At 54.2% G+C, this 20,854-nt stretch overlaps 1 protein-coding gene across 1 annotated transcript in view; it reads left to right on the top strand.

Moving 5' to 3' along the window:
* Positions 1-20,854, top strand: part of RAB7A (RAB7A, member RAS oncogene family) — a 40,654-nt gene that overhangs the window by 16,420 nt on the left and 3,380 nt on the right. Inside the window, exons 2-3 of the mRNA XM_079122148.1 lie at positions 10,925-10,985; positions 14,124-14,250. Of these exons, the coding sequence (XP_078978274.1) occupies positions 10,933-10,985; positions 14,124-14,250 (180 nt within the window). The 5' untranslated portion in view covers positions 10,925-10,932. The remainder of the gene's footprint in view (positions 1-10,924; positions 10,986-14,123; positions 14,251-20,854) is intronic.

The raw sequence follows: 20,854 nt of genomic DNA, 5'->3' as shown, positions 1-20,854 counted from the left end.
TGTGAAGTTGCTGAGGCTGGCCTCCAACTTGCGATCCTCCTGCCTCAGCCTCCCGAGCTGCTGGGATGACAGGCGTGCGCCACCACTCCAGGCTCAAAAATGACAGTCTTGTTTTGTTTTTTTTTTTTGGTACTGGGGATGGAACCCAGGGCCTTGTGCTTGCAAGGCAAGCACTCCACCAACTGAGCTATCTCCCCAGCCCAAAAATGACAGTTTTATTGGATCGTAAACAGACTGTCCAGACACCTGAAGTCCCAGCAACTCTGGAATCCAAGGCAAGAGGATCCCAGGTTCAAGACCAGCCTGAGCAATGTAATGAGACCCGCTTCTCAAAATAAAAACTCAAAAGGACTGGAGACGGAGCGCAGTGGTAGAGCACCCGGGTCCAGTGCCCAGTCCTGTGAAAAAGGATCACAGCTAGGGGCGCAGCTTGTTCTGCATCCTTCTTTAAGAGGAATCTGTACGTACGTGCACGTTGACGTGTTCGCTGATGGTGCGCCCCTGCATCTCCCCCGAAAGATCCATCCAGGAGGGGGCAGCGCTGTGGCCTTGTCAATGCACCAGTGCAGCAGAACGGAAGCCAGGGTGCCGCCAGCCCTCATCGAGAGACCAGAGCCCAAGCAGTTGCCGAGACTGACCTGGAACGTGCGACCCTGGGTTTACAGGCGGACACCCGGCGCCCGGCGTGGGTAACTAGGCGTCCTTTTGTTGTTAGAAGAATGTTCTCGCAGGTTATTTCAGGCATGCACAGAGTGAAACTCGGCATTCTTGAGCAGCGATTTACAGTGGTGCTTGGCCTTGGACGTGAGGGGGGACCTTGGAACCGGATGCCCCCTTCTTCCGCAGGACTCCTGAGAGGATCTTGGGTGAGCTTTGAGCTTCGCATGGGTGGTCCTGTTCCAGAGCCCAGGGAGGGCCTGGAGCCACACTCACCTGTCATGCCAGCAGCTCGGGAGGCTGAGGCAGGAGGATCACAAGTTGGAGGCCAGCCTCAGCCACTTAGTGAGTTCTTGAGCAACTCAGCGAAACCCTGTCTCTAAATAAAATATAAAACGGGCTGGGGATGTGACTCGAATCAAAAAGGGGTTGGGACTCACTTTCTCACCAGTTTGTCCTGGTCAACTCCCCATGTGACGTAATTAGACGGGGTGACAGGAGAATGCTCCGTGAGGGGGTTTTTCTGGTGGAAGGAGTCACAGCTAACGTAGCACCGAGGTGGTGTGGCGAGCCTGGAGGAAGCCCACCTGACAGGCTTTGCAGGCGACAGGAGGCCCAGGCAGGCTCGGGAGGAGAGGCCGGACCCATCTTGCACCGCGGGCTTAGCCCCGGGCCTGGGCAGTTCAGGCGTGGCGCGCTGCCCAGGTGTCATCCGGGTCTGATTGAAGGCTCCCGGTTGCTCGCCTGTGATCACATCCTGGCGTGGCTGCCGATGGGTTTGGGCTGTTTCTGGAGGAGGAACTTGTTCAGAGACAGCAGCACTTTCACAAGCATTGTGAGCTCAGCTCCCCTTCAGAAGCGCCCACTTTTACAGAGAGAGGAGGTCGCTGCACAGCTTTCTCTGGAGCCTTTCTTATGGATGCTTCCGGAAAGATGTTTCCAAGAAAACCGAGGAATATGTCTGCAAAGTATCAAAGTTCTGATGTGCGCCGGGCACACAGGCGAGTTAATTCCTCCGGAATGCAGACACTTATCACACGCCTGTCATCCCAGCGGCTCGGGAGGCTGAGGCAGGAGGATCGCAAGGTGGAGGCCAGCCTCAGCAGCTTAGCAAGGCCCTGAGCAGCTCAGTGAGACCCTGTCTCTAAATAAAATATAAAAAGGGCTGGGGAGGTGGCTCAGGTTGAGCACCGTGGGTTCCGTCCCTGGTGCGTACTCTCCCATCCCCCATAAACAAACTTGGCCTTATTGTGAAGCGGCGAGCGTCTGACTGCACGCCAGCGCTCCACCCTAACGCGTTCTTTCGTTGGAACACTTTCTTTTACTGACACCTGCTCACAATTTTTAAAGTCTTTTTCCATCGTAACTAAGCACTGAGGTCTTGTGGCTGGGACATTTACAGTTTGAGGTGCAAGAGCCAGTGTCACAGTTAGAAAATTTGCTCTTAGCATAGGTCTTAGCAGCCTCAACTTACGATTTTTCCCCTTATTAACAACTTAATTTTTAATCTTATTTTTGGTCCCAGGGATTGAACCAAGGAGTACTTGGCCACATAGCCACATCCCAGCCCTTTTTGTTTTATTTAGAAAACGGGTCTCACTGAGTTGCTCAGGGCCTCACCAAGTGGCTGAGGCTGGCCTCCAACTCGAGATCCTCCTGCCTCAGCCTCCCGAGCTGCTGGAATTACAGGCCTGTGTCACCATACTCTATACGTTATTATTGATTGTAGTCACCCTGCTGTGTGAAAGGCTAAAACTTATGCCTCTTGTTCATCTGAAACTTTGAACCCTTGGTCCAACAACTGCCCGTTCCCTCCCTCTCCCCTTCTGCCACCCGAGTCTCTACAGCTAGCGTTCTTTCTGCTTCTGTGGCTTCAGCTTGTTTAGATTTCACATATAAATGAGATCCTGTATATTGTCTTTCCAAGATTACAGATACGATAATGAGCTTGGTTTAATCATTCCACATTCTTATCATCCATCTAAGCATTTCATCACAACCCAAAGAAGTGTAGAGATATAATCCATCAGTTAAAAGTAATAGTAGGAGGAGCGGAGCTGGGGCGCAGCGGCGGGGTGTTTGCCTAGTACCTACGAGGCACTGGGTTCCATCCTCAGCACCACATAAAAATAAATGAATAAAATAAAGGTATTGTGTCCATCTTAAGTTAAAATAAAATCTAAAAAAAGAATAATCATAAGAAGCTGGGCGTGGTGGCACACGTCTGTTTTCCCAGCGGCTTGGGAGGCTGAGGCAGGAGGATTGCAATTTAGAGGCCGGCCTCAGCAACTTAGTGAGCTCCTAAGCAACTTAGCGAGACCCTGTCTCAAAATAAAATAGCAAAAGGGCTGGGGAGGGGGCTCCGTGGTTAAGCACCCCTGGGCTCAATCCTCCGTACCAAAAATAAAATAGTGATAAAAACCTAAAGACTGAAATAAGGTGCAGGAGCGTGGCCTGCCCACCTGCCTCGCAGCTCTGCGCTGCTTTCTTTGGAGCCAGGGCGAGACTTACTGGTTAGCAGGGCACAGTGTTCGCAGAGTGCCGGTGACAGCCCTGCTGAGGTCATGGCAGGCTGTGGCGGGGACTTCCCTCCTTCCCGCCGTGTGCGCTGGAACACTTGGTTCCTCTGGGTCTCCACTCCGCTGCCTGCACTGCGGTGGGGGAGGGACCGCAGTGTGGCACTGGGGACCTGTGCTGGGGGTCGGGAGCCTGTCTCCTGGCTGAGGAGGGGACCAGCGAGCCTGCAGGCTCTTCTGCGGCCCTTCTGCCCTGACCTCTGGTCCTCCTCGGGCAGCTCAGTTAAGAGGGCAGGAAGGCCATTCTCACGCGCCTCTGCGTGGAGGGGGCGGGGCGGGGCTGGGGGAGGGCTGCGGCTACGTGTGGCTCTGTTGGGGGCAGGGATGCTCCGGGAGGCGGAGCCCCTCATCTCCGGTTTCTCAGCCCGAGGTCAGGTCCATGGTCAAGGATTTAATCAAATCTCTGGCCCAGCAAAGATTCTTGAATTTTTAATTTTATTTATTCATTTATTTTTAGTGTCGGGAATTGAACCCAGGGGCACTTAAAACCACTGAGCCATGTCCACAGCGCCTTTTTGTATTTTTAATGTAGAGACAAGTTCTTGCTGTGTGGCCTAAGTTGATGAGGCTGGCCTCCAACTCGTGGTCCTCCTGCCTCAGCCTCCCGAGCTGCTGGGATGACAGGCCTGCGCCACTGCACTCGGCAGGTGGATACGTTTTTATCTTAAGAACTTCAGAAAAGCCCAGCGTCGTGGCCGAGTTCAAGGCCAGCGTGGGCAAGTTAGCAGGACCCCGTCGAAAGATTTAGAAGGCTGGGCATGTCGTTTGAGGGTAGAGCAGAGCACCTCTGGGTTCCAAGCTCAGTACCACCACCCTCCAAAAAGAGCTTCAGAGAAATACTTAGCCTCTTGATCAAACTGAGACGTGAACAGGAGGGACGAGTGTGACCTGGAGATCTTTTCTGGTCCTGTCCTTGGCTTGGAAGACCATCTCTGCTCAGCCGAGTGAACTGCATGTAGAGCCGGCCGCTGTCAGGAAGGCTTCTCTAAGTCTTTGCCTAAGATCGGGCTAGGCTCCTGAGCACTTCCTTATTTTGTGTTGAGAGTTTCTTTTGATTATAATTATTCATTATTTGCAACTATGGCAACGCATTTTACACGTGTGTATTTTTATTTTTTAAGATGGAGTCCTCTAAACTCCCTCACATCTTACTCTAGAAACAAAACCAGCTGTAGTGGCACACACCTGTCATCCCAGGGACTCCGGAGGCCGAGGCAGGAGGATTGCAAGTTGGAGGCCAGCCTCAGCAACTTAGCAAGGCCCTGAGCGAGTCAGCGAGACCCTGTCTCCAAATAAAATATAAAAAGGGCTGCAGATGTGGCTCCATGGCTAAGTGCCCCTGGGTTCAATCCCCAGTACCAGAAGGAAAATAAAAGCCTTGATTATATTCCTCGCCATCACAAATACATCCCCACCCCCGTTTTCTTATGCAGTGCTTCATTAAACCAAGCGCGAAGCCAGGAGTGCTCCTGAGTCATCTTTGCATCGCAGGCAGTTGGCCCAGTGTCGGCGCTTGGGAAACCAAGCTCTGCTAATTCTAAGGTCACCCATCTGAGTAGCCCTTGCATGTTGAGGCTTGCCTCCTGGTTGGCTGACCTCTGAGCCAGCAGTGCTTTATGTAGATCTTCTGGACGTCTTAGGCAGAACTGAGGCCATCCAGTGGCACACACCTGTCATCCCAGTGGCTCTGGAGGCTGAGGCAGGAGGATCGCAAGGTGGAGGCCAGCCTCAACAACTTAGCGAGGCCCTGAGCAACTCAGTGAGACCCTGTCTCTAAATAAAATAGGAAAAGGGCTGAGGATGTGGCTCAGGGGTTAAGAGCCCCTGGGTTCAACCCCTGATCTCCCCCCAAAAAATGGGGGGTTTAGTTGAATAATAGGACAGAACCTGATGGTACAGAACTGAGCGCGTTGAATGGGGATCTGAATCCGCTGGTCCTCGGCCTGCGGAAGAACGGAGTCTTGCTTTGGATGTCCCTGGACGTGGCATGTTTTAATCCCATTCCGCAGGTTCCCTTAAAGTGAGAGGTTTTTTTTTTTTTTTTTTTAATCTGTTGTAAAGTAAAAATAAACTCCATGGTCTTTAATGCCTTGAAATTGTATCCCTAAAAGCGGTAGAAATTGGAGCTTTTATTTATAACCTACCCCAGTCAGTTATATAAAGCAGAGCACAGTACGTTACATAAATCACAACGAAGAGCGCCGTTTATGACTTTATGCTAACGAATCCGAACTCCCGGCGGCCTCCCGCCAAGAAATGGCTGCTTGGTCGGTGGCGGGCCGCAGGGCGACACGGGAAGACGGGCAGTCTGAGGCCTGCTGCTGCCTCTGCCCCAGAGTCGGCCGGAGCGGGGCGCAGCCTGCCGCCCAGCTGCTCTGGACGCTGAGGCTGGAGGTCCTGAAGCACAGGGCCACCAGCGCGAGAGGTTTGGACCCTGTCTCAGAAAACAGGACGTGGGCCGGGAGGTGGAGGACACTTGCCTAGTTTTAAAAGCTAGTGACTTGGTTCGGTTTGGTTTGTTTGGGTGGGGGCCGGGGATGTGGTTTCTTTCAGTACTGGCCCTTGAACCCAGGTCCTCGTGTCTTTTAGGGACACATCTACCACTGAGCCACCTCCCCCGCCCGTTTTTTTGGTTGTTTCGTTTTTTGTTTTTTAATTTTGAGACAGGGTCTCACTAAGTTTCTGAGGCTGGCCTTCAACTTGTGAACCTCCTGCCTCAGCCTCCCAAGTGGATGGAAATGTAGAATGCATCACCGTGTGTCCGTATCATGTACCTGTGTGTGCCGTGTGTAATGCCTGCTAGTGTGTGTGTTTCTGGCAGAACTTCAAAGGTCTGATTGTCCCACAGTTGATGACAATAGGCAGTAAGGCTAATTGCTGTACTGAGTCGGTCACAGGCACGTCCCTGCATTGTAAAGATCCTCTTCCTCTGCTGTCTCTCATCCTTTGTGATTACCAAGTGATCTCTGGGTGATGTGGTACTGTGTGTCTCCTCCCCACCCACCTTTCACCTCGTATTTTTGGGGATAGGTGAGGTACCAGGAATTGAACCCAAGGGTGGTTAGCCACTGAGCCATATCCCCGCCCTTTTTATTTATTTATTTATTTATTTTTTTTTTTGCGGTGCCGGGGATTGAACCCAGGACCTTGTGCTTGCGAGGCGAGCACTGTACCAACTGAGCTGCGTCCTCAGCCCCTTTTTATATTTTATTGAGAGACAGGGTCTCGCTCAGTTGCTGAGGGCCTCGCTAAATTGCTGAGACTGGCCTCCACCTTGTGATCCTCCTGCCTCAGCCTCCCAGGCTGCCGGAATGACAGGCATGTGCCACTGTGCCCGGCGTACCTAAGTATTGCTGTTGTTAATGACCTTTATGTGAATCCCGTCTTCATAAAGGGTTACAAAAAATGTTTTTCTATTTCAGTCGTTTCTGAACTGTCCTTTCTGCTGGCGTCCACCTCTGGACTCTCTGCTGCCACCAGATGCACAGAGCTGTTTTCAGGGCAGGCGATGCGCGTTCCCTGTGCAGATCCGTCTTTAATGAAATGGTCTGTGCGGACGAATGCACCCCCCAGGGCGGGGCTGTGCGAGTCGCCCGGGGCTCAGGAGTGCCTGCGACACCAGGGTCAGCGCTTGGGTTTCATTTCCGAATCTTCTTGGTAGCCAGAAAGGAACAGCCTGGCCCATTTAGTCCTGTCCCTTGGTCGCCTTCTGCTCCGTGACAGTGCGTACAGAGTAGTTCTTGGACTCTATGTTGTTGCAAAACAGTGGTGTCCCTGCGGCGGGTGACCAGCTCCTTCCGATTCTGTGCCCTGAGTGATGGCAGGCGCGCTGTCCTTGTGTAAGGAGGCGGCTGTGCAGTCACCTGGACTCAGCGCAGCAGATGCGAGTCATGTTTTGTTTTGTTTTGTTTTTCACGGGGGTTGAGCCCGGGGTGCGTGGCCCGAGCCCCCTCCCCAGCCCTTCGTAACTTTATTTAGAGACAGGGTCCCTCTGAGTGGCTCGGGGCCGTGCTGAGTGGCCGAGGCTGTCTCAGAATCAAACATAGAGAGTGCTGCGATGTGGCGCGATAGCCCGGCGTCCCTGGCTTCAGTCCCTAGTACCAGGAGGAAACGGGAAGGAGTGGAGAGGTAGCTTGGGGAGCCTGCGACTGGGGGGCGTGGGCCCTGGCTTGCAGCAGACACTCCCGACCCTTTATTGATTTATATTTTGTTTTGCTGTGAGCGAGACAGGGTGTTCCTAACCGGCCAAGGCTGGCCTCGAACCTGACTCCTCCCCACCCACCTTTCACCTCAGTATTTTTTGGGGTAGGAGAGGTACCAGGGATTGAACCTAAGGGTGGTTAGTCACGTCCCCAGCCCTTTTTATATTTTATTTAAAGACAGGGTCTCACTAAGTTGCTGAGGCTGGCCTCCAACTTGCCATCCTCCTGCCTTGGCCTCCCAAATTGCTGGGATGGCATGCGTGCCCCACAACTTCTGGTTCACCTGCTCCTCCTTCTTAGGTGAAGTATGTTAAACTTTTTGCCTGGTGATTGGGATTTTTTCCCCTCTTACTGAGTTTGAGAGTTATTTTATATTTTCTCAGATATATATGCATTTCATCAGATCTGTGAGTTGTAGTATTTTCTCTTGGTCTGTTTTTCCATGTTCTTAATGGTGTGGCGGTGGCTTAGAGTTGTATTTTGGGGGAGGGTTAAAATTTTGTTTTGTTTTTTATTGTTTTTGTTTGGTTCCGAGGATTAAACTCAGACCTTGAATGTGCTAGGCATGTGCTAGGCATGTGCTCTACCAGTGTCCTACATCCCCAACCCCTGTACCAAGTATTTTTTGAAGAGCAGAAGTTCTGCCAGGCATGGTGGCACATACCTGTCCTCCAGTGGCTTGGGAGGCTGAGGCAGGAGGATCGCAAATTAGAGGCCAGCCTCAGCAACTTAGCAAGGCCATAAGCAACTCAGTGAGACCCTGTCTCTAAATAAAATATAGAAAGGGCTGGGGACATCGCTCAGTGGTTAAGCACCCCTGAGTCCAATCCCTGGTGCCAAAAAGATAAAAAAGAACAGGAGTTCTTAATTTTGATGAAGTTCAGTTGGCCGACCCTTTTATGGATTCTGCTTATGAGTGATAGCAAGAAAGCTTCACCTGCCTAGACCAAGGTTCTGACAATACCTTGAAATAGGACTGGATTTAACCACATTACCAGCTGGGCACAGGGACGCCTGCCTGTCATCCCAGCTACTAAGGAGGCTGAGGCAGGAGGATCCCGAGTGCCCGGCTGCCCTGGGGACCTGAGCGAGACCCTGTCTCAAATTAAAATGGAAAGGACTGGGACACCGCCGGTCGTTTGCCTACCATGTTCTCGGAGGGCCCTGGGTTGCAGCCCGGGACTGCGGAACGGCTCTGAGGTCCCCCCAGGGCGTTTAGAGTCGTGACCTTTCTCACTGGATACGTGGGTAAGTCCAAGTGCAGAGAGGAATAAAGAAGCCACACAGAAGCAGTGACAAAGTAGACGTCAGTTATGTGGCACGCCCCTAGTTAGCTCTGTACGCTGCAGGGTTCCACGTCTGCCTCTGTGACTGTGACCGTGTCTCTGTGGCTTAGTTCATTTGTTAGTTCTTTTTTTTTTTTTTTTTTTTGGTACCAGGGATTGACCCCAGGGGCGCTTAACCACTGAGCCACCTCCCCAGCCCTTTTTCTATTTTATTTAGAGACAGGGTCTCGCTGAGTTGCTGAGGCTGGCCTCCACTTTGCCATCCTCCTGCCTCAGCCTCCCCAGCCGCTGGGATGGTAGACGTGCCACCGCGCCCTGCTTAGAAACCTTTATCTGAAAGAGAAAAGTCCAGCACCTCTCCGTCTCAGTCGAGCCTGGAAGGCCACACTGGCAGGGACAGCGACCTGAGAGTGTGTATCTGCCTGGAGAAAAGCCCACCTCTCCTCCACCGCTGGTGCGGTGGTGTCCAGGAAGACAGGCCCCCTCGACGCCTGGACTCGGCACTTCCCGCCTGAGCCGACCTGCTGGAGGTCTCGTTGCTGTGGGGTCGTCCGAGGAGCCGGCCGTGCACCTGACCCCGGGCACTTGGGGCTGGGTTGCGGCCAGTTCTGGAGAAGGCGTGAGTAGCCTGCTCCGTGCACCCCGCGTAGGCCTAGGCCCTGGCCTGGCCCCAGAGAGCTCTTTTCAGCCCCTGGTGCCCAGCTGCTCTGGGAGCACCCCACAGGCTCGCTCTCTGTCATTTCAGCCCTTTTGGACAGCTTCCACCGTGCGTCCTGAGGGGGGATTAGTGAACTAGGACGTCTGCAGTAGTCACTTTGGACGCTGCCTCAGAAGGCGTGGCTCGTCCACTGCGGCCTCCCTGTGGAGACCTGAGGCCTTTCTGCGCGCTTCCTCCTGGCTGAGCTGCTTGTGCTGCCTGGGCCAGGATGATGTCAGCTGGCCTCACACAGCAGGCCGAGGAGGGCAGGTCCAGCCACCTGGTTGTTTTCGTTTTGTTTCGTTTTCTTTTGTTTTCTTGGTACCAGCGAGTGAACCAGGAGTGACTGCAGGGCTGCTTCACCCCTGAGCCACCTCCCCAGCCCTTTTTCTATTTTATTTAGAGACAGGGTCTCACTGAGTTGCTTAGGACCTCGCTAAGTGGCTGAGGCTGGCCTCTAATTTGTGATCCTCCTGCCTCAGCCTCCTGGGCTGCTGGGGTGACAGGTGTGCGCCAGCATGCCTGGCTACACTCTGGTCTTGTTGGCTTCGTGGACGCCTGGCCTTCTGGTCCTTGATTCTGCTCACTGCTTGTTTGGCGCGTGTGGTTCTGATAACGCACGATCGTTTTGCCTGCAGGACTTCTTTCTTTCTCTTCTTTTTTGGTCCCAGGGATTGAACCCAGGGGCGCTTAACCACTGAGCCACCTCCCCAGCCCTTTTTTGTGATTCATTTAGAATCAGGGCCTTGGTAAGTTGTTGAGACTGACTTTGATCCTCCTGCCTCAGCCTCCTGAGTCGCTGGGATGACAGGTGTGCGCCACTGTGCCCTGCCCGAGTGAACTCTTGCAATAACTCCTGCTGCTGATTGGCCTGCCGACCAGGTGTGGCTGTGAGTCTGACCTTAGGTGTTGCTGTATCCCAAGGAAGTCATCCCACAGATGGAAGTTCAGAGATGTTCTTTACAGCATTCCTTTTTCCACATTCTTGATTCAGTGCACCAGTGACACTGAGGGATCAAAACACCAGATTGGCCAGGTGCAGTGGCACATGCCTGTCATCCCAGCGGCTCGGGAGGCTGAGGCAGGAGGATTGCAAGGTGGAGGCCAGCCTCAGCCACTTAGGGAGGCCCTAAGCAACTCAGCGAGACCCTGTTTCTACATAAAATAGAAAAAGGGCTGGGGAGGGGGCTCAGGAGTTCGGCGACCCTGGGTTCAGTCCAGGTACCCCCCCCCCCCAAAAAAAAAAAAAAAAAAAAGACGGGAGGGATGTGCCACTTTGGGTGGGTGGTCGCCTCTGAGGACGTGGCCTCAGCAGCACTGCGGGTGTCCAGTGTACTGGGATCGCCGCTGCGCACACCGACGGTGCCACGTGGCTTGTGAGGGCGCCCTGCCTCCCGGAGCCTCGCCCCGGGTCGCGAGGATGGGCGTGGGCGCGGCTCTCGCAGGGCTGGGGCCGCGCAGGCCCTGCGTCCCCGGCTCACTGTGCCCTCTCCTCTCCTCCTGCAGTTTGAAGGATGACCTCCAGGAAGAAAGTGTTGCTGAAGGTGATCATCCTGGGAGACTCGGGGTGAGTGTCCCTGCGTCCCCGCAGAGCTGGTGGGCGGAGCCCGCGCTGGTGGGTGGGCGTGGGCGGGTCCTGTCCCTGCTCCGCAGCGCGCAGCGGACCTTGGAGCGGCCCCTTATTACGTGACCACGGGTCCCTGGTTGGTAGCATGGTTTTCGGGAGCCCCTCGTCCCCGCGCTGGCCGCTCGAGAGTCCGGCCTGTGGAGCTCTGCCGCCTCCTGCCCCCCACCCCACGGGCTCGGCGCCCTGTGCCCGGCCCTCCTGCCGCTGTTCTGCTGGCCTGTGTGTGAAGGAGCCTGGGCCGCGAGGCTGCTCCGCTTCCACAGTTCGCACTCAGCCCGCGGCGACGCTCCGTGGCTTTCCAGACGGGGGCGGAGGTGGCCCGCGATGGCTCGGAGGCCCGCCTGTTCTGAAAACTAACACTAATAATTAGCCAGATGCAGTGGCGCTCGCTGTGATCCCAGGCTCTCGGAGCCCAGGCAGGAGGAGCAAAATTTGAGGCCAGCCTCCCTGGGAAACTGAGCAAGACCCTGTCTTAAAATTTTTTGGGTCCCAGGGATTGAACTCAGGGACCCTCAACCACTGAGCCACGTCTGCAGCTCCTTTTATATTGTATTTAGAGACAGGATGTTGCTGAGTTGCTTAGGCCTCACTAAGTTGCTGAGGTTGGCCTCCAACTTGCAATCCTCCTGCCTCAGCCTCCCAAGCTACTGGGATTACAGACATACACCAGTTTACCCAGCTTAAAATAAAATTTTGAGGGCTGGGGAGATAGCTCAGCTGGTAGAGTGCTTGCCTCGCAAGCACAAGGCCCTGAGTTCGCATCCCCAGTATGGCAAAAACAAACAAACAAATAAATAGTAAAATTTTTACAAGGGCTGGAGGTGGGACCGGGGCAGTAGCTCAGTGGTAGAGTGCTTGCCTTGCACATATGAAGCTTTGGGTTTGACCCTCAGCACCACATAAAAATAAATAAACTTGAAAGATTTTTTTAAAGTGCCGGAGGTAGAGCGTAGTGGTAGAGCACTTGTCTAGCCTGCGCAAGACCCTAGGTTTGTTTCCAGTGCCTCCAGATAAATAAATCAATAACAATAACAATAATAAGGCAGATGCTGTAGCTTAAGCCTCTGGTGCCAGCTACTGGGGAGGCTGAAGCAGGAGGATCGCTTGACTGAAGAGTTTGAGGCCAGGCTGGGCAACAAAGGTCCCTTCTCTCACAAAATTTAAAAAAAAATTACAGTGCTATCCTGATGGAGTGGCCCACACCTGTAACCTCAGCTAGCCAGGAGACTGAGGTGGGATGATCATAAGTTTGAGGTCAGCCTGGGCAACTTTGTGAGACCCCATCTCAAAATTTTACTTTTTATGGGCTGGGGACATGGCTCAGTTGGTACAGTGCCTGCCTCACAAGCACGAGGCCCTGGGTTCAATCCCAGCACCGCAAAAAAAATTTTTTACTTTTTTACTTTTTATTTTCTTTTGGTTGTAGATGGACACAATACTTTTGTTTTTTATTTTTTTATTTTTCTGTGGTGCTGAGGACGGAACCCAGTGCCTCGTATGTGCTAGGCAAGGGCTGTGCCCCTGAGCCCCAGCCCCAGCCCTTGTCTCCAAATTTTTAAAAAGGGTTGGGGGTGTAGTTCTGTGGTAGAGAGCTTATCCAGCATGCACACACTCTGGCTTCTATCTCCAGTACCGCAAAAAAAAAAAAAAAAAGACGTGTGTGCCCCTATGTTCCAAAGGTCCCTGCCCTTCAAAAAGCCAAGGCCAGCCAGGACTGGTGGCACCTGCCTGTCATCCCAGTGGTTCAGGAGGCTGAGGCAGGAGGCTCACAAGATAGAGGCCAGCCTTAAGTAACAGTGAGGCCTGTAAGTAACTCAGCCAGACTCTGTCTCTAAATAAAATACAAAATAGGGCTTGGGATGTGGCTCAGTGGCCAAGTGCCCTGGGTTCAATCCCCAGTACCAAGAAAATAAAAAAGCCACAGCCAGCGATGTTTCTGTTCTTGGCTTTGGACTCCCTTGAGGAGCCTTTAACCAGCTGGCGTTTGCTGAGCCCCAGACCACGGGGGTGGGGTCTGGGTGCCCGCTTCTCCCCAGTTCCGGTGCTGTCAGGCCTGAGGTTCTGCTTTGGGGCCTGCGTTTCACAGACTTTCCTGCAGAGCCTCCCCAGCCTGGTGTCCTCCTGGCCTCCACTACCCACCTCGCCCCTGCAAACTGCGGTGCAGGCAGTCCGCGAGGGAGGGCGAGGCCTGGGCGGGCGGCGGACCTGAACGTGTTCCCTGGGGGGAGCGCGGTGACGCCCTGGCCTGAGGAAGGGCTCCCAGGCTCTGGAGCCTGCTCTGCGCTGCTCACCAAAGCGCTCACATGGCCTCTGGCTGCACGTCTTGGAGGCGCGTGGACTCCGGCCTGTGGCATCCGGGTGCTTTCTCGGCCTTGGAGTTGGAACTTGGCCTGTGTTTTTCGGTGTCAAAGCCAGTGGCTCCCTGCTGGTATCACTTCATCCAGCGAAAAGCAGCCAGCGGAGGGAGAACCGGGGTGGTGCGGTGATATTTCTGGGACCCTGGAGCGATCCTACTCCTGCACCTTCTTTTGGAAGGACTGCATTTCCTGACATCCTTCTGGAAGGAAAAAGAATGACACCGGCTCCTGCCATCTGAGCTGCCCGTACCGGAACCGACAAGCAGCCTGTCCACATCTGGTGCACTTCTGTGTCCTGCTGCTGTTTGCTTGTTTCTGTTGCAGTGCTGTGGATGGAACCCGGGGCTTCGCGCATGCCAGGCAGCGGCTCTGCCGCTGAGCTGCAGCCCCAGCCCCACCCAAATCCACTTTCCCAGTGTGTCACGCAGGGACGTTTGCTGGCACCGCCCTTTTGCTTCCTCACTCTCGTGCCCGTCATCCCAGCCTCTTGGGAGCTGAGGCAGGAGGATCGCGAGTTGGAGGCCAGCCTCAGCAACTTAGAGGCCCTGAGCAACTCAGCGAGACCCTGTCTCTAAATAAAACAGAAAAAGGGCTGGGATGTGGCTCAGGGGTTCAGCGCCCCTGGGTTCAATCGCTGGGCCAAAATAAAGCTACAAATACCAGAGTCAATCTCTGTCCCTCCTGTTTGACAGCTTGGGTTTTTTCTCCAATTTCATTTCAGCGTCGGCAAGACGTCACTCATGAACCAGTATGTGAACAAGAAATTCAGTAATCAGTACAAAGCCACCATAGGAGCAGACTTCCTGACCAAGGAGGTGATGGTGGATGACAGGCTAGTGACCATGCAGGTAAGCCCCTTCTCAGCCTCGGGAGCCACGCTTCCTTAGCCACAGCTGCTTGACTTCTGGTCCTGCCTCGCAGGCGCCCCCTGTCGGTCAGACCCTGTGGATGACCGGCCACAGATGGGATTCTCAGGTAAGACGCAAGGCAGCCAGTTGAAATTGGATTTGGGGGTGTGGGGAAGCAGAACTGGAACTGAACCCAGGGACCCCACATGCTACCACGGAACTGCAGCCCCAGCACTGTTTTTTTTTTTTTTTTTTTGTGGTGCTGGGGATCGAACCCAGGACCTTGTACTTGCGAGGCAGGCACTCTACCAACTGAGCTATCTCCCCAGCGCCCCCAGCACTGTTTTTGAATTTCATATTGCAAAATGAGACAATAAAAATTGTTCAGAGTTGTTTTGAAATTCAGATTTAACCGGGCTTATTTTTTGTTTGGGGTTTGTGCTAAATCTGGCAGCCTTCCAGGTCCCCACCTGTGTTCCAAAAATGTCTAACTTATCTCTTTTTTTGATACCAGGGATTGAACCCAGGGGCGCTTCACCACTGACACCTCCCCAGCCCTTTTAATATTTTATTTAGAGACAGGGTCTCACTGAGTTGCTCAGGGCCTGGCTAAGTTGTTGAGGCTGGCCTCCACCTTGCGATCCTCCTGCCTCAGCCTCTTGAGCTGCTGAGATGACAGGCGTGCGCTGCCGTGCCCGGCTTTAACTCATCTCTTTCTTAATATCCTTGCCAAAGCTTTAGGTCGGAAATCTTTGCGTTTCTGCCAGGTGCAGTGACTCGGGAGGCTGAGGCAGGAGGATCGCGAGTTCAAAGCCAGTCTGGCAACTTAGCAAGGCACTGTCAGAAGAGAAAAAGGGCTGAGGGTGAGGCTCAGTAGTGAAGCACCCCTGGGTTCAGTTTCCCAGCACTAAAAAAGAAAGAAAGGGGCTGGGGATGCGGCTCAGTTGGTAGAGTGCTTGCCTCGCATGCACGAGGCGCTGGGTTCCATCCCAGCACCACAGAGAGAGAAAGAGAAAGGGGCTGGGATGTGGCTCAGTGGTAGGGTGCTTGGCTAGCATGGGCGAGGCCTTGAGTTTGATCTCTAGTAACACAAAACAAATGAATAAAATCTATATTAAAAAGAAAAAGGAATCTTTGTTTCTGCAAGGTTCTTAAAGCAGACATTAGTCTCATTTTCTTACTTTGAAGAATCCCATTCGTAGCCTCAAAAGGTGATTTTCTACTAAGCTAGTCTAAGTTTTGTTTCTTTTTGTTTTTTTTTTTAATCTTCCAAGGGTGGTTTCCCTTTTAGGAGTCAGGCTAAGTTGCTGATTCTCTTGTGTGATTTTTGAAAGACTTTGCATCTGACTGTAAACTGTGTGTGTGTGTTTTATTGCTATTAAAAAAAATAATCCAGGATTTTCTATACAGTGCTACCACACTGACAGGGATAGGAGCAGTTATTCTGCTTGTTCTTCACTATTTATTTATATATTGTGGTCCCTGGGATTGAACAGAGGTGCACCCAACCATTGAGCCACCTTCCCAGCATTTTATTTGCATTTTATTTGGAGACAGATCTCACTGAGTTGCTTAGGGTCTAAGTGGCTGAGGCTGGCCTCCAACTTGTGATCCTCCTGCCTCAGCTTCCTTCTGCAGATTCTCTAGATCTTGGATTGTCACATCCTCTCTCAGGCCAGTCACTGGTTGGACCTGCCTGTGAGTACGTGGCAGTTTCCCAGGTTACCATGATCAGTGACTCCAGACTCTCTGGGGTCACTCTGCATCACATCCCAGGCATAGACTGGATGGCGGCTGAGGAGCCCAGCCTGGGAAGAGCCTTGTGGATGCTTCTGGAGAACATCAGTCTGGACACCACTGTGCAGGGCGGGAAGAACTAGGATTCTGTTTTCCCCTCCTGCCTGGCGGCCCGTCCTGCGCTCTTGGCAGACCTGTCTTGCGTAGGTGCCCCTGAGCAGGCCCTGCCATCACACCACACCCACCCGGAGCGCCTTGGCCAACGGTAGGGGCTCGGGAATGTGTGAATGACAGTGATTGAAAAGAGAGATTTGGGGCTGGGCGCGGTGGTGCACGTCTGTCATCCCAGCCGCTCAGGAGGCTGAGGCAGGAGGATCGCAAGGTGGAGGCCAGCCTCAGGCACTTAGCGAGGCCCTGTCTCTAAATAAAATAGAAAGCGGCTCGCTCAGTGGTTAAACGCCCCTGGGTTCAATCCCCGGTGCCAAAACCAAAAAATGGTGTTCTGGGCTGGGGCGCGACTGGGCGGCAGTGTCCGCCTGGCGCACAGGGCCGGGCTCTGTCCCCAGCCCCGCGGCCAGCAGAAGCCCTGGCGCTCCGCCTGGGGACCCGCTCGCGTGCACCTGCCGCGCCCTTCACGTTTCAGAATATAAGTGCGTTTTGGAAAAGTCAGATCTGGGGCTGCAGGAAAGTTCCAGAGGCAGGAGCAAAGGCGGCTCCCGCCTCGCGATGGGACCGGTGGAGCTTCGCCGCCAGGCGCGTGGCCAGAGCGCGGGCTGCCGCGTGCGCGGGTTCTGACCCGCGTCTCCACCTGACCTGAAGCCCGGCCACCGGGACTCGCTCACGGCGACGGGGAACAGAAACCGCCCCGACAACCGTGTGAAGAATTTGGATCTGGGAAACTCGGAGCTTCAAGTGAGCACGTGGCATTGGGATCAACAAAGTGAGAAGCTGGCCTGTCGGTCGTGCAGCCGAAGAAAAGGAGGCCCGTGCGGTGTCACGTCTGCGAGTCCGCCGTCCTCCGTTCTCCTGGAAGCCGTCATCTGCTGGGTGCCCTGCTGCTCGCCTGCCACCCCCGCGGCTCGGGAGGCTGAGGCAGGAGGATCACAAGTTGGAGGCCAGCCTCAGCCACTTAGACCCTAAGCAACTCAGTGAGACCCTGTCAATAAATATCAAAAGGGCTGGGGGTGAAGCACCCTGGGTTCAATTCCCAGTACCCCAAAAAATAGAGGGGGGATTACCTCCCTGGTAATTCAAGCTATTTTTAACATAAAGAAATAAGGAGGCCACGGTTTGCAGCTGGTGTTAGAGCACTTGCCTCGCACGTTTGGGGCTTGGGTGGATCCTCAGCACCGCATAAAAATATAAGATGAATGAAGGTATTGTGTCTGTCTACAACTAAAAAACTCACAAAGAGGAGGAGGATATGGAGTTCAGTTACACAAGATGGATGGAGCCAAGCGTAGTCCCTGTAGTTACAAGACACTGTCAAATATTTAAGCATTTGCTCAGAGGGGGGGTTTTGTTTTATTTTATTTTATTTTATTTTGTATTTTTTTTTTTTCACTAATAATTATAAGAGGGGAGGAGGAGATGTTTTTGTTACTATTTTTGGTCCCAGGTATTGAACCCAGGGGCGCTTAAACTCAGAGCCACATCCCCAGCCCTTGTGATTTTTTCTTTAGAGACAGGACCTTGCTAAGTGGCTGAGGCTGGCCTCCAACTTGCGATCCTCCTGCCTCAGCCTCCCAAGCTGCTGGGATTCCAGGTGTGCACCACTGGCCTGGCCCTGGAAGAGTTTTGATGGGTAGTTTCTGGCACAGGTTGTGACGGTTTCGGGGCTATGACGTCACGTGTATTAGATGTGTGCAGTTTTCTGCAGCAGCCGTGGCTGACTAAGGGGATCGACGTGCTCACGTTTCACGGGTGCCTGCCCTGTCAGTGGTGCTGCGCTGCTGTCCGTGTCCCCACAGGCACACAGTTGAGCAGAACCATTTGGCCACTGTGCCTCCCCAGCTTCTCCCCCTCCCTGGCCCAGGTCCCTTTCCTCTGCTGGTGTCCCTTTGGGTTTTAGTAGCTCAACCCCCTTTTCCTTTCTCCTCTCGCTTTTCCGCATGTGAGAGAAAACATGCCACCCTGGCCTTCTTTCTGAGTTTGGCGCATTTGGGGTCACATGATGCTGTCTCGTTCTATCCATTTTCCTCCAAATGACACGATTTCATCTCTGGGGAAGAGTGGAGCTGCCTTGTCATAATGTCGCATTTTCTTGATCCGTTCATCCAGGACACTGGGTTGGTTCCGTGTGATGGTTTTGGGTTTTCTTGGTGAGTTTTGTCTTTCTGTTTTTGTTTCTGAGCAGGGCACTGGGGTTAAACCCAGGGCCACTCCACCTGAGCCGCACCCCCGGCCATTTTATTCTGAGACCGGGAGTCACCAAGTTGCCCAGACTGGCCTCAAACTCGGGATCCTCCTGCCTCGGCCTCCCAATTTCCTGGAATCCGTAGGCGTGCGCCTGTGCACCCAGCAATAACCGGCCTTTAATTCAAAAAAGAAAACCAGCCGCCTGATACCTGTGGACTGAACAGACAGTGTCGATGTGGGGACAGAAACACAGAGCGGCTTCACCTGACCTCTCAAAATGCAGTGCAGTGACCCAAGTCCGGACATTGAGAGAATGAGTCTCACTGCGGATGGGTCGCACCAGAGAAGGGCTGCAAGGAAGGACAAATGTTGGGGGGCGTGCGGGGAAGCGAGATGAGCCGAGGAAGTCGGCGCCCTTCTTGTTTGGTTTTGTTCAGTCACGTGGAGGACGGAACCTGGGCCCGCGGAGGGGACACGTGCAGTTCCGCCAGCCCAGAGCCTGTGTGGCATCAGTGCACGGAGCCAGGACCCCAGGTCACAGGAAGGAGGGAGAAGAGGAAGCCCACACGGGACGCCGTGACATTCCCCCAAAACCAGCAGCCAGAGGAGGAAGGTGGAGCCTCGAGCAGCAGGGCGGCCCAGCTCACCTCCTGGGCGACAGCGGGAGTCCCCGCGGCACCGAGCCCCCGGGAAGCGCCCGCCTGCAGGGATGCTGGGGGCCAGGGTTCCAGAGGCATCCCCGACAGCAGAGTGGCCCATGGGCGGCCTCCCCAGCCACAGCATCTTAGTAGGACGACAAGCCCCAGGGCACCTCCGTAGCTCAGCGAGACCCTGTGTCAAATGGCAAGGGCAGGGACGTGGTCAGTGGGTAAGCGCCCCTGGGTTCCGTCCCTGGGACCTAGAAACACTGACGTGCTCTGCCACCGCGCTACACCCCAGCCCTCGTTGTCACCTGGACAGTAGCACTGGCATAGAGACCCACACCGGGCAGGGAACGCCGAAGGACAGCAGGCCTGCAGGAGGCCTCCAGACCTAAAGGCAGGGAAAAGTGGAAACTTCCAGATCGAAACTCCAGACTAGCCCGGAGTGGTGGCACACGCCTGTCATCCCAGCGGCTCGGGAGGCTGAGGCAGGAGGATCGCAAGGTGGAGGCCAGCCTCAGCCACTTAGCGAGGCCCTGAGCAACTCAGCGAGACCCTGTATCTAAATAAAATATAAAAAGGGCTGGGGATGTGACTCAGGGGTTGAGCACCCCTGGATTCAATCCCTGGAACCCTCCCCTCCACCCCAAAATAAGGTAAATATAAAATATAAAAAGGCCACAGGCAGCCATGGAGTGGCACTTTGTTGGTGGAGCACGGGGCCCCACCTTTCTAATTTCAGATTTGAGCTGATGTGCGGCGTCGCCGTCTTCCCTGCATGTGTGCGTTCCAAGGAGCCGGGGCTGCCACCCAGGAAGCTGCTCCTGTCGGCTGCCCTCGGGGTCCCGCCCAGGAGTGGCCTCGGGGATCCAGAAAGTTGCTCAGCCCTTCACAGTCTGGAAATTTGGTGGCAGTATTTTTTTTTTTTTTTTTTTTTTTTTTTTTTTTTTTTGAGCAGGAGTGATGTTTGGCCAAGTGTCTGGGCGACAGTGAAGCTGCGGGCTCTTGCGGGACAGGGTGCCGTGCCCGTGGGACAGAGGAGAGCCCGGCGGCAGCTGGGTGTCAGGATTTGGCTCCAGAAAGGCCGTGGCATGGGTGGCGGAGGGGCCCGCGTGGGACGGTGCCCGGGGCCCTTGCTTCTGCTTCTGCTCCTGTGGTTACTTTCTGGATGACTGCGTAACAGCACCGCCGCTTCCTACGGGGACTGGGTGGCTGTTCCTAACTCGTGTCTAAGCCGGGGCTGAAGCCTGTGTTCTTTTGTTTCTTGGTTTGCTGGGTTTGGTTTTTGTTTTTTTTGTGGAGTTTCTTGGTACTGGGAATTGAGCCCATCCCCAGCCCTTTTTTTAGATTTTTAAATTTGAATTTAGAGACAGGGTTTTGCTGCATTGTTCAGGGCCTCACTAGGTTGCCGAGGCCGGCCTCCAATTTGCAATCCTCCTGCCTCAGCCTCCCAAACCACTGGGATGACGGGCGTGCCCGGCCTGCCTACTGTGTTGAAACTGGCTTTCCTACTCTCTCTGGAGGTGGAGCCGTCTGCTCCCATTTTCCTCATCAGAGGACCCAGCTCTTGATCCTCCTCCACTTCTTCAGACCCCACTTCTGAGAAAAGGGTTGCTTTCCCCAGCCAGCCGCACCCGTGTCCATGGGAGGGTGCTGGATGCCGGAGGAACCAGAGACACCTGTGCCCGCAGCCCCTCCTGGGTCTGCACTGTCCCTGGGGTCCCCGCGGGGAGCAGTTAGTCCCCCACCTGTGGAGGGGCAGGTGGAACCAAGGGATTTGAGGGTGTCTGCCTGGCCCAGGGACGCAGGGCGTGAGGATCGAGCCTCGCTCTGCCCCAGAGGAGGACGTCCGAGCTGGCCAGCGGCAG

This window comes from Sciurus vulgaris, assembly GCF_902686455.1.
Source record: "Sciurus vulgaris genome assembly, chromosome: 19".
Lineage (NCBI taxonomy): Eukaryota > Metazoa > Chordata > Mammalia > Rodentia > Sciuridae > Sciurus > Sciurus vulgaris.
Note: the sequence above shows the minus strand (reverse complement) of the source record. Positions and strands in the feature narration are given on the sequence as shown.